The following is an 11,854-nucleotide window of genomic DNA, read 5'->3' on the forward strand; positions in this document are numbered from 1 at the left end:
CGGCGGCACCACGGACAGCGCCGGTCCGGCACCACGAACAGCGCCGCGGTCCCGCGTGGGTGTGGGGACCACCGCCCCCCGCGCCCTCCCGGCGGCCCGCTGGGTGCGGGACTCCCGGCCCCGCCGCGCCCACCCCGTGGGCAGCCCCCGCAGGGTCCCGCCGTCCATGGGGGCACCACGGCCCGGCGCCGGTCCCGGGATCGTGGCACAGAGGGAGGGAGGGAAGGAGGGAGGGATGGACGGACAGACGGACGGACGGCCGCAGACCACCCTCCCCGTCCCGCGCTCACAGCTGCCCACGCGAGCCCCGCGTCCCTCCCCCGTGGAGGGGAACCCACCACGCCCCCGTGTCCCCATCGGGGCCCCCCTCGCGGATCCCGCAGGGCGCGCCCCCCGTGGACGCCCGCAGCGCATCCCCCGCTGTCCCCGCCGAGCCGCCGGGGGTCCCCGTGCCCACCCCTGTCCCGCCTGGGGCGGGCCGGCCCGGGAAGGGTTAAGCGGCGGGGCCGGCGCGGGGGGCGGAGCGGCCGCCCCGGGATAAGGCGCGGCGCGGGGAGGGCTCAGCCCCACGGAGCCGCGGGCAGCGCCGCGCCGAGCCCACCCGTGCCCGAGCCCGAGCCCACCCGTGCCATGCCCCGGGGCGGCGGCGGCTGCTGCTCCCGGCGGCGCGGCGGGGGCGAAGGGGGCGAGCAGCCCCCCCGGCACCGGCCATGACCCCGCGGGTGGGCAGCGCCTGAGCGGCCGCCCCGCCATGCGGCCCCCCACGGCTCGGGACCTGCCCCCAGGTAGGCGCGGGGTCGGGCGGGGTCCCAGGGGTGTCGGGCGAACCCTGGGGTGCCACCCGGAGACCTCGGTCCCGGCTCGGGGCGCCCCGCGGCGCTCGGGGTGCGGGTGCCCCGGGGTGCGCGGGGACCCCGGGGCCGCCCCGGAACGCACAGCCCGGCGTGGGGGCGCGGTCCCGGGCCACCCCAGGCTGGGCACCCCGCGACTCCCGGCTGCCCGGCGCGGGGGTGCGCCCCGACCCACGAGGTGCCTGCTGCCAGCCCAGCCCCAAGTGTGGCTGTCTCATGACGCACGGGGTATCCGGTGCCACCCCGGGGCCCCCAGCCCAGCGTGGGGGGGCCCCGTGACACGTGGGGTACTCGGTGCCAGCCCGGGACCCCCAGTGCGGCGTGCGGGTGCCCCAGGAACCCCGGCACACCCTGTGCAGCACCGGGGTGCGTAGCCGGGCTTCCGGGTGCTCCACGATCCACGGGCTGCCCGGAGCCACCCCCAGGAGCCCCAGCCCGGAGTGGGGGTACCCCACGACCCCAGCGGGGTGTGTCTCACGACCCAGGGGCTCCGTGGTGCCACCCCAGGACCCCCAGCGCGGCGTGGAGACGCCCCCCAGTTCACAATGTGGGCACCGCCGGGGAGCCGGGAGTGCCCGGGTCACCCCGCGGGTGGGTGCCGCGGGGTCTGCGGGGTACCCGCAAGTACCGGGGTGGGGGGGGGGGGGGGGGCTTGGCACCGGGGAGGGGGGGGAAGCTGAGAACCGGTGACTTCAGCTCCCAACTGAGTCAGCCCGCGGCGTGGGGGAGTGACAGATGGGACGCGGGTGGGGGGCGCACGCCGGCACGGGGCGCCGGGGGAGGGGGGCGGCGCTGAGCAGATGCGCCGGACGCCTCCGTGGGTGGGTGGGGGGTGGGCACCCCCCAACTCGTGGAGCACCGGCAGAGGGGAAGGGAGGGAAGGGGGCGGTGGGACCCCTCGGTGCATCTCCGGTGTGACCTCCGGTGCACCGGAGGGTCCCGCCGCCCCCCTCCTTCCCTTCCCCTCCCCCGGTAGCGGCGACTGGGCGCATCCACGCATCCCCGGGCGTGGATCCAGGCCGCCGGGCTGAATTATGGATGAAGCTCTCGGGTTGCAGCCTGAGGGGGGGGGATGGACACGGGTGGGGGGGGGAAGGGGGGATGCTGCACACCCGGAGCGGCGGCGCGTGTCGTCAGCCCGCGCCCACGCGTGCCCCGCCCCACACGTGGCCGCGGCACGCGCGCACGTGGCACCGCCCCGTTTGGGGAGGGGGCACGGACCCCCCCCCCCCCGACTGAGGTGAGGGGGGTCCCAGGGGTCCGTGACCCTGTGGGGGGTTCTGGTGGACCGTGGGGCGGGCATGGTCCCACGGGAGCGTGGCCACGGCAGGGGGGGTCAGGGAGCTTTGGGGGTCCCAGGAGACTGTGGCCCCAGTGGCAGGAACGGCCCCAGGAGGTCCCAGCTGGACGGTCACCTTTTGGGGTGCCCAGCCTTGGTGCTGTGGAGCAGCATGGCCCTGGGGAGCACAGTCCTATGGGGCTGGTGGGCGTCTGCGGGCTGCAAGAGGTGCTCAGTCCTATGGGGTGGCCGTGACCTTGGGACTCTCCTAGGGCACTGTGGTCCTGGGGATCTCCCAGGGGACCACGGCCTTGGGGGGGTCCCTGGGGAGGCACGGCCCTCGGGGGACTCCCGGGGGCCACGGCCCTGCGGGTGGGCACAGTCCCCCACCTCGGGGTGTCCAGCCCCATGGGGTGGTCATGACCTTGGGGGGGTTCTCCTGGGGAGCCATGGCCCTGTGGGTGGGCACAGCCCTGGGGGGCTCCTAGGGGTGTCCAGCCCTAGGGACTGCTCAGGACCCTGGGACTCTCCTAAGGAACCGTGGCTCGGTGGGGTGGGCACGGCCCCGGGGGAGCTCCGAGAGGCGTCCCCGGGGCGCTCCTGGAGTGCCGCGGCCAGGCGGGTGGGCACGGCCCCGGGAGGCTCCGTGGGCTGCGGCTCCCGGGGGGCGGCGGGGGGCGGGCGGCGGCGGCGCGGGGGTCGGGGACGCGCGGTGCCCCGCGCTGACGCCCCGCTGTGCCCTCAGGCGGGCGCCCGGCGGCCCTGCTGCTGCTGGCGGCGCTGGTGTGGGTGCCCGGCGGGGCTCCCGCCTGCCCCGCGCTCTGCACCTGCTACGTCTCGCCGCCCACCGTCAGCTGCCAGGCCAACAACTTCTCCTCGGTGCCCGCGGGGCTCCCGCCCGGCGCCCGCCGCCTCTTCCTGCAGAACAACGTCATCGGGGCGCTGCGGGCGGGCACCTTCGGGCCCAGCACCGTCACCCTCTGGCTCTACTCCAACAACATCTCCTCCATCCAGCCGGGCACCTTCCGACACCTGCCCGCCCTGGAGGAGCTCGACCTGGGTGACAACCCGCACCTCCGCGTCCTGGCCCCCGACACCTTCCACGGCCTCCACCGCCTCCAGGCCCTGCACCTGTACCGGTGCCGGCTGGCCAGCTTGCCCAGCGGCATCTTCCGCGGCCTCCGCAGCCTCCAGTACCTCTACCTGCAGGAGAACGGGCTGCTCTACCTCCAGGTGGGTGAGGCCGGGTGCTGGGCACAGAGGTGGGGCCGGGCAGGGTGAGGGGGTGCGGAGTCAGGATGTGGGACACAAGGCGGTGCCGACGGCGCCAGAAAGCAGGGCGGTGACAGGAGCTGCCGATGGAGCGGGGTGACGGCCGTGGGGCAGGACCACGAGTGACCAGCACGGCAGGGACGCGGGACAAGGCCTTGTGTGGTGCTCATGGAGCAGGGGCACGGGAGAGGGTGACGGGTGATGCCAGGGCAGGGCTCCGTGGGGCTCACACCGGTGGCTCTGCAGGCGATGCAGAGCCCTGTGGACCCCCACCCCACGCCCACCCCTCTCCCATTCCCCGCAGGACGACCTCTTTGCCGACCTGGCCAACCTAAGCCACCTCTTCCTGCACGGCAACCGGCTGCGGGCGCTGTCGGAGGGCGTCTTCCGGGGGCTGGCGAGCCTGGACCGCCTGCTGCTGCACGCCAACCGGCTGGCAGCCATCCACCGCCGCGCCTTCGGGGGGCTGGCGCGCCTCACCATCCTCTACCTGTTCAACAACAGCCTGGTGGCCCTGCCCGGGGACCCGCTGGCCGCCCTGCCCTCGCTCCAGTTCCTGCGCCTCAACGCCAACCCCTGGGCCTGCGACTGCCGCGCTCGCCCGCTCTGGGCCTGGTTCCGCCGCACGCGCGTCTCCAGCTCCCCGGTGCCATGCGCCAGCCCCCCGCACCGCCGCGGCACCGACCTGCGCCAGCTCCGCCCCCGCGACTTCGACGCCTGCCCCGACGACGACGACGACGAGGAGGAGGAGATGGAAGATGGCACCGCCGGCGGCGGCAATGGGGTGGCGGTGATGGGCACCCCGGGGCGGGCGCTGGGTCGCCCCGGCACCCTCCCGGCCGCGCCGCCCTCCGCCTTCTACCGCGACGGGCTGCCCCCCCACGACCTGCGGGGACCCCAGCCCCGGCCGCCCCCCCCGTCCCGTGACTCCCGCGGGCCCCCCGAGGACGCCAGCTGCCCCCATGACCCCTGCGCCCCCATGGCCGCCGCCGCGCCCCACCGGGCCCCCGTCCTCCTGCCCCTCCTGGCTCTGATCCTGCCCCGACTCTGAGCCCCCCTCGGCGCCCCAGGGGGGGGTCCCGGCTCCTTGGGGCGCCCGTGCCCCCCTTCTCCCCGGGGGAGGCCTCAAGAACTGCGGGGAACAGGCAGCGGGTGGGGGCAGCAGGATGCAGAAGGGGGTCCCCTCCCATCCTGAGCGGGAAAAACCCCCAACAGGAACCAAAAGGTGGGAAATTATTTATTAAAAATGGTCTTATTTTGGGAGAGCGGGGCCTGGCTGCTGCGGGGGGGGTGGGGGCCACTGCCGTTCCAGGTCACCGCCTGCCGCTCCTGAAATATTGATGGCAACGGCGGGCAGCAGGGCAGCGAGGCGTGCAGGGCGCTGCGGGGGGGATGGATGGATGGATGGATGGATGGATGGACGGACGGACACCCCCCGCGGGGTGTGCGGCCACACGCACCCAGCGCCACCGCGGGGCCGGGGACACGCAGGCTCCCGTGACGCCGACACCCCGCACCCCCGGCAGGGTGCTGGCGGGTGTCACGGGAGCCGCGGGGCGCAGAGCCACCTCCGCGCCGTCACCCGCGCCCTGCGCAGCCTGACCCACTTGCCGCAGGCGCTGGCACACAGACGGAGCACACGCTGCCGGGCTGCGGGCGCAGGGACACGGCCCCTGCCCACCCACCGTGCGTCCCTCGGGGCGTGTGTCAGCCCTGGGGTGCCCCTCAGCAGGGGTCCCTCACACAGGGTGGGGTGTCCCTCAGCGGGTGTAGCTCCCTGGGTGTCCATGTGCCCCTTGTCCCCTGCAACTGTCCCCAGGGGTGTGGGGGGCTGTCAGTTTGTGTGTGTGCATGCAGACTGTCCCTGTGGGGGTGTCCCCATGCCCCCTCCCCTGTGGTCTCTGGCTGTCCCCGTGCCGTCTTTGCCCAGGCAGAGGTGTCCCTGGGTTGTCCCCACATGGTCCCACCTGTGTATCCTCAGCCGGGGGCTGGGTGTCCTGGGGGTGTCCATGTGAGGGTGTCCCTGTGCCCTGCCCCTCCGGGGCTGTGTCCCAGTGCAGGGCCCCCCGGCTGTCCCCTCTGGTGACCCCCAGCACAGACAGAAAGGGAGGGGCTGAGCCCTGTCCCACCCCACTGGGGATTACAAGGGGCTCAGCCCGGCTCTGCCTAATCCAGGGGATTACATGGGCTGGGTCCAGCCGGGGGGGGCATCCAGGGGTGCCCCCCACAAGGACACGGCACGGGGCAGCTGGGGACAGCGAGGGGGGCTCCCAGCAGCAGCCACGGGCACCACGTACCCCAACACACGGCCACGGGGTGGGTTTGGGGGGCGAGGGGAGCACAGCAGACGCCCCCGGTTTATTGGGGTGCGGGGCTCAGGCGGTGCCGGTGCCCTGCTGCATTCGCTTGAGCAGCTCCTCGTCCTGCAGCGACAGCTCCGTCAGCTTCTTGCCCATCCGCTCGTGCACCTCCAGGTACTTGGCCACGCAGCGGTCCAGGCACACGCACTCCCCTTTGGACAGCTCCGACTCCTTGTAGTGCGGCGGGACGCACTTGCGGTGGCACGCCTGGGTCATCCTGCACGGACCGCACCGCGCCTGAGCCCCGCGCCACCCGGGGCCCGTCCCTGCGCCCCAGCACGTCCTGTACCCCGCCATCGCCACCCCCGGGACCCCCACCCCGCGCCCCAGCATCTCCTGTATCCCGCCGTCGCCACCCCCGGGACGCAGCCCCGCACCTCAGCATCCCCCCGGTACTCCCCGTTATCGCCATCGCCGGCACCCCCAGCCCTTGCACCCCGACACCTCCTGTACCCCCATCATCACCGCATCGGGACCCCGGCCTCTGCACCCCAACGCCCCCCAGTATCCCCCGTCACAGCCATCCCCGGCACCCCTAGGACCCCCCCCCCCCCCCACTGTCCCCCTTCCTCGAGCACCTCCGGGGCCCCCTCATTTTCCGGGTGTCCCCTAGGATCCCCCGCACACCCCTCCAAACCCAGCGCCCCAGGGTCCCCCAAGCCACGGATACCCCCCGGTACCCCAACACCCCCACTGCCCCCGCCGGCGGGCCGCACCGGTTGTACATGTCGGCCATCATCTCAACCTCCAGCTCGGCCGCCAGCTGCTGAGCCCGCAGCGGATCCATGGCAGCCAGCACCGGCCCCGCTCGATCCCGGTCCCGACCACGGTCCCTCTGGGCCCGGCCCCGCTCGGATCGGCCCCGTTGGACCCCCCCGGTCCCGCTCGGTTCGGGACCCGGCGGCGGCTCCCTGCAGGAACCACGTGGGCGCCGCGCTTCCGCCCACCCGCGCAGCGGCCCCGCCCCAGCGCCGGGGCCGGCCAATCGCGTGCGGGCGGAGGCGGGACCAGGGGTGCGTCCCTAGCGCTGATTGGTCGCGCTGGAGGGGCGCGGCGGCGGCCGAGCGGCGGGAGGGGAAGGCGCGCGCTCTGCCCGGCCTTTGCCCCGCAGGGGGCGTGGCCAGCCCGGAGGGGGCGTGGCCATCGCCGGGACCGAACCCGGGCATGGCCGGGGGGCTCCGGGTCCCCCGGGACCCCCCCTCTGTGTTCCCTGTGTCCCCTCTCCCTGGGTCCTCCTGAGTCCCGCCGTCCTGCCCGCGCTGTCCCCGGGTGACCTCTGGCCCCAGGTGTCCGTGTCCCTCGATGCCCCCGGGGAATCTGTGTCCCCGCCCTCCCCGTGTTCCCCGCGTCCCCCGTGTGTCCGCGTCCCCGCTGTGTCCTCCCACGTACCGTCGCGTGTCTGTGTTCCCCGCCTCGCCCGTGTGCCTGTGACCCCCAAGTCTCCCTGTCCCTGCCCGGGGTGTCCGTGTCCCCTGTGCCCCTCGGGTCCTCCGACACGGGCTCGGTCCCCCGCCGTGGGCTCCTCTGGCGTGTCACCGCTGTCCGGCTGGGACTGTCGGCGTGTTCCCCCGCCCCAGCCGTGCCCGGGTGTCCGGCCCGGCCCCACGCGTGCCCCGCGGGTGGGCGGTGAGTGAAGGCGGCACCTGCCCCCGCCGGGTAAAAATAGCGCCGGGAGGGGGGGCCGGGGCGCAGCAGGGGCGGCGGAGCGGCAGCGGCCGGAGGGTACGGGGCGAGGGGCTCCGGGGGGCTCCCGGGGGAACAGGGGTACGCGGGGCGGGGGTGGAGCGGGGAGCGGCCGGGAGGGTAGGGGCCGGGGGGCTCCGGGTAGGGACACCGCGGGGAAGCAAGGGAGACCGGGAAGGGGTTACAGGGGGCCGGCAGTGGGAACTGGAGGGCCGGGAGAAGACGCGTGGGGTCGGGAGAGGGACATGGCGGCGCCGGGATGGGATACGGGTGGTCGGGAGGGGACATGGGGGCAGGGAGGGGCACAGGGCTGCTGACATGGGGCACGGGAGGGACGGGGAGTGGGGCAGGAGGGGAATGGGAGGGTTGGTTTGGGGCATGTGCGGCCGCACGAAGAAGTGGAGGGACTGGGCTGTGTTATTGCGGTGTCGGGATAGGGAACGGGGGAGCCTGGGTGGGGCAACCGGGGTGCCCAACGTGGGAGTGCCGGGGCTGGAGGAGGGCGTGGGGACAGGGGCAGGAGGGGGCTTACCCGGGCTGGGGGGCTGGGGGGGGCACGGGCAAGCTCACGGCGTCATCGGGGGGCTCCCCTGTGACGGCCCCGTGCCCCTGCAGCGGTGACCGCAGCGACATGGAGGCTCCGGGAGACGCCGAAACCCCCACCTCGGACACCCCCACCTCGGACACCCCCACCCCGGACACCCCCACCCCGGACATCCCCACCGCGAGCACCCCCACCCCGGACACCCCGACCCCCGGCACCCCCACCTCAGACACCCCCACCCCCGGCACCCCCACCCGCGGTAGCCCCACCCCGGACACCCCCTCTGACCCCGCCGCGGGGCCGGGGGCGGGCAGCGGGGAAGCGGCGACCCCGCAGGGTGGGGAGGAAGCTCGGGAAGCGGGGAGCGATGGGGGGGACACGGGGGGTGAAGGGAAGGGCACGAGGGCTGGAGAGGGGGATACGGAGGGCGAAGCGGGGGACACGAGGGGTGAAGGGAAGGACACGGCGGGGGAACGGGAGGATTCGGGGGGGTGCGCGGGAGGAGAGGCTGCCGGCGATGGCGGGGCAGAAGCACCCAAGGGTGCCGGGGGCGATGTCGGAGGCGATGCCGGGGACGGTGGTGGCGGTGCCGAGGCAGGGACAGCCGGGGGCACCGGAGGGGGCACCGAGGACGGTACCGGGGGGGAAGCGGCGCCGGCAGCGGCGGGCAACACCCGGCGCCGACAGGTGAGGAGGGGTCGGAGGGGAGGTGGCGGCACAGCCAGGGCAGGAGGCGGTGGGGAGGGCGGCCGCGGTAGGGATGGGGACACTCTCACTTTGCCGGGGCAGGGTGAGAGTGCCAAGGCCGGGATGACAGTGCCAGGGACATTGTGTGAGTGACACCGCCCGTGCTGGCAGTGGCACCCTGCCTGTTGCTTACAGGAGCCCACTTGGCTTCAGGACGAGGACGACGAGCTGTGGCCTGAGTTCGCTCCCTGCTCGTCCCCAGAGGGGGCCACCAGCCCCACGTCCCCCACGTCCCCCACATCCCCCATGTCCCCCACCTCCCCCACGACCCCTACGTCTCCAGCATCCCCAGCGTCCTCCCCAGGTAAGAGCCATGTGGGCAATGGCACCCGAGTGTCCTGGGGTCACCGCTGTCCCACACGGTGTCCATCCTCCCCATGGGAAAGGACCTTGAGCCCCAGGGGTGCCTAGAGGGGGTGTGGGTGCCCCCTTGCACCCCTCTGACCCTGCCTCTCTCCTTGCAGCTGGCACCACCGAGGACGCGGGGGGCAGCAAGAAGTGAGTGTCCCCACAGGTGGCACGGCACTGCCCCTCCCCAGGAGCGGCACCCCACAGCCCCGTGCTCATGGCTGTCCCACCCGTGTGTGCCTGCAGGGGTGCTCCAGCAGGGGGGCCACGGGAAAAGGCAGCCCCCGGTTCGGCGGGACAGAGGCTGAGGCTGGAGGGGGCCGGGGGGCGGCCGCGAGTGGGGTCCCGGGCACAGGGACGCAGCGCCATCCTGGAGAAGTTCGGAGGGTGAGAGGGGCCTGGCCCCATGGCGGGCACAGGGAGTGGGGGGCAGGAGGGGCATTGAGGGAGTGGGGGACACGGGGGGTCTGGGGGCTACGGGACAGTGGGGGCAGCGGGATGGGTGGGTCATGGAGCGGTGGTGGCGTTGGGAAGCCTTGAGGCAATGGGAGGTGCAGGGGAAATTGGGGGCCATGGCGGGGGCACGGCACAGTGGGGGTATTGGGGGGCGCAGGGCAATGGGGTCACAGGGGAACTGGGGCTCCGTGGGGCAGGGGTGGTACTGGGGGGGGCATGGGGCAATGAGGGAGGGTATGGGACAGAGGGGACATTGGGGGGCGTGGGGCAATCAGGGGTACGGAGGGCAGTAAGGGGGGGGCTGTGTCACCGTGGGGCACTGGGGGCCCAGAGTCAGGGGGCAGTGGGGTCACAGAGGGGCTGGGGGTCCCTACGGGGTATGGCGGGGTGTGGGGGTCCCACAGCCCAGATCCCCCCAGGGCTGCCAAGGGCCCAGCCCCGCACCTGCGGCGCTCGGGGGGAGCCGCCACGGTCAAGACGATGCTGCTGGAGTGGTGCCGCGCCCGCACCCGCGGGTACCCGGTGAGTGCAGCTGGGGGGCGGCGGGAGGGTCCGGTGGGGGCCCGGGGCTGGCCTGACCCCCCTGCCCGCGCAGCACGTGGACGTGCAGAACTTCTCGGGGAGCTGGGGCAGCGGCCTGGCCTTCTGCGCCCTCCTGCACAGCTTCTTCCCCGACGCCTTCGACTTCGCCACCCTGGAGCCCGACGCCCGCCGGGACAACTTCGCCCTGGCCTTCGCCACCGCCGAGTGCGTGAGCGCAGCCCCGGGCCCCCGGTCCCCCCCGGCCACCCCCCGGCCCCGGTGACCGCCCTGTCGCCCCCACAGGGAGCGGGCGGGCTGTGCCCCGCTGCTGGAGGTGGAGGACATGGTGCGGCTGCCGGTGCCGGACGCCAAGTGCGTGTACACGTACGTGCAGGAGCTGTACCGCTGCCTGGTGGCCAAGGGGCTCGTGAAGACCAAGAAGCGCTGAGAGGGTCCCCCACAGGCCCCCAGCTCTGCCATCCCCCTCTTTGTCCCCCGCTCTGTCCCCCAGCAGTAAAGGCCGCGGTGCCAGGCGGTGGTGGCCTCGTCTCTGGAGGGAGGGACGCTGGCACCGAGGAGTGTCTGGGCGTTGGCGCCGGGTTGGGCGCAGCCCTGGCTCTGCCACCAGGAGGGTGACATCCCCCAGGGCTGGCACGTGTGGGGGGCAGTATCTCCTGGAGCCCCCCGCCCTCTCAGTGAGGCCACACGGAGCCAGAGCAGGCGATGGAGAGAGTTTATTGCCTTATGTACGGGGCTCGGGGCGCGGCTCGGCGTGGAGCCGGGTGTGCTCCTCTGCCCGGCGCCGGAACTCCTCGGGGCGCTCCTGCAGCTCTCGGGCCAAGTCCGGCCGCAGCACCCGCTCCGGGTCTGGGCTGTCCAGCTGCAGCAGCAGGTCCTGCAGCACTGCAGGGGCGGGGCGGTCAGAGGGGCACCCCCGGCGCTGTGCCCCCCGTCCCCGCGGTGCCCACCTTGGATGGCGCGAGTGGCGTGCTGCCAGTGCTCGTGGGCGGTGAGGGGCTGGCAGACGCGGCCCTCGGGGTCCACGCTGGGGTGGTAGATGGGGGTGCGGAGGGTGGCGCGGGGGGGCTCCAGCGGGTGGTGGGGGGAGAAGGTCAGCTCGAAGCGGAAGGCGCCCGTGTTGTATGGGGGGTTGTTCTGCCGGGGTGTGGCGGCACCTCAGCCCCCTCTGCCACAGCGTCCATCGGGGGAGGCCCCTGTCCAGCCCTGATACCCAGTGACCCCCATGCCCCCCACAGAGCCTCCCCCGTGCCAGCCCAAGCCCCTCAGGAGGGGAACCTCCACCCAGCGTCCCCAGCCCAGGACTCGAGAGTGTCCTCAGAGGGACCCCCCCCAATTCTGTCCTGATAGAGACCCTCACTCAGCGCCCCCTTGAGTCACCCCTGGTCCCAAGGGTCACCCTCAGTCCCTCCCATGCCCCCAGGGGGCCATCTGCCCTGCAAGCCCGCATGTCCCCCATGCCCAGGGGACCCTCACACCGCCCGCAGCCCCCTGTGCCCTCTCCCCACGCACGGGCAGCAGGAGCCCCCCCCAGCGCCGCACGTTCCCGTCCAGCGGCCGCACGTCGCGGGCCCCCTCCCAGCGCCGCGCCTCCTCCAGCTCCTGCGGACGGGGTGGGGCAGGCGTGGGCGGGGCCGCTCGGGACACACCTCCGCCCCAAGGGCGTGTCCCGAGAGACCCCCCTCCATAGGTTAATCCTCCACCCCGGACACGCCTCCGGGCGGGGTCACACCGCGGGCCACGCCTTAATGGGCAGAGTTTAATTACCGGGCGC

The 11,854-nt window shown here is 74.1% G+C and overlaps 4 protein-coding genes across 4 annotated transcripts; 2 read left to right on the plus strand and 2 right to left on the minus strand.

Annotated features, from left to right (window-relative positions):
• Positions 1–576: 576 nt before the first annotated feature.
• RTN4RL2 (reticulon 4 receptor like 2) lies at positions 577–4,665 on the plus strand. The gene is made up of 3 exons (XM_048306753.1): positions 577–785; positions 2,876–3,363; positions 3,707–4,665. The coding sequence occupies exons 1-3, from the start codon at positions 752–754 to the stop codon at positions 4,451–4,453; spliced, it is 1,269 nt and encodes a 422-aa protein (XP_048162710.1). The 5' UTR covers positions 577–751; the 3' UTR covers positions 4,454–4,665.
• A 1,054-nt stretch (positions 4,666–5,719) lies between these two features.
• Positions 5,720–6,665, minus strand: TIMM10 (translocase of inner mitochondrial membrane 10). The gene is made up of 2 exons (XM_048306862.1): positions 6,479–6,665; positions 5,720–5,979 (listed from the first exon to the last, which is right to left on the minus strand). The coding sequence occupies exons 1-2, from the start codon at positions 6,547–6,549 to the stop codon at positions 5,778–5,780; spliced, it is 273 nt and encodes a 90-aa protein (XP_048162819.1). The 5' UTR covers positions 6,550–6,665; the 3' UTR covers positions 5,720–5,777.
• Positions 6,666–8,356: 1,691 nt separating this feature from the next.
• On the plus strand, positions 8,357–10,596 carry SMTNL1 (smoothelin like 1). Its single transcript, XM_048307492.1, has 8 exons — positions 8,357–8,374; positions 8,449–8,676; positions 8,872–9,040; positions 9,201–9,234; positions 9,331–9,471; positions 9,960–10,062; positions 10,136–10,287; positions 10,366–10,596. The coding sequence occupies exons 1-8, from the start codon at positions 8,357–8,359 to the stop codon at positions 10,508–10,510; spliced, it is 990 nt and encodes a 329-aa protein (XP_048163449.1). The 3' UTR covers positions 10,511–10,596.
• A 185-nt stretch (positions 10,597–10,781) lies between these two features.
• On the minus strand, positions 10,782–11,539 carry LOC125327707 (ubiquitin-conjugating enzyme E2 L5-like). Its single transcript, XM_048307493.1, is given in 4 exon segments — positions 10,782–10,965; positions 11,031–11,222; positions 11,225–11,344; positions 11,461–11,539. Coding segments are annotated over 4 exon segments (552 nt in total). The 3' UTR covers positions 10,782–10,804.
• Positions 11,540–11,854: the final 315 nt, after the last annotated feature.

Source organism: Corvus hawaiiensis, chromosome 6 (assembly GCF_020740725.1).
Source record: "Corvus hawaiiensis isolate bCorHaw1 chromosome 6, bCorHaw1.pri.cur, whole genome shotgun sequence".
Classification (NCBI taxonomy): domain Eukaryota; kingdom Metazoa; phylum Chordata; class Aves; order Passeriformes; family Corvidae; genus Corvus; species Corvus hawaiiensis.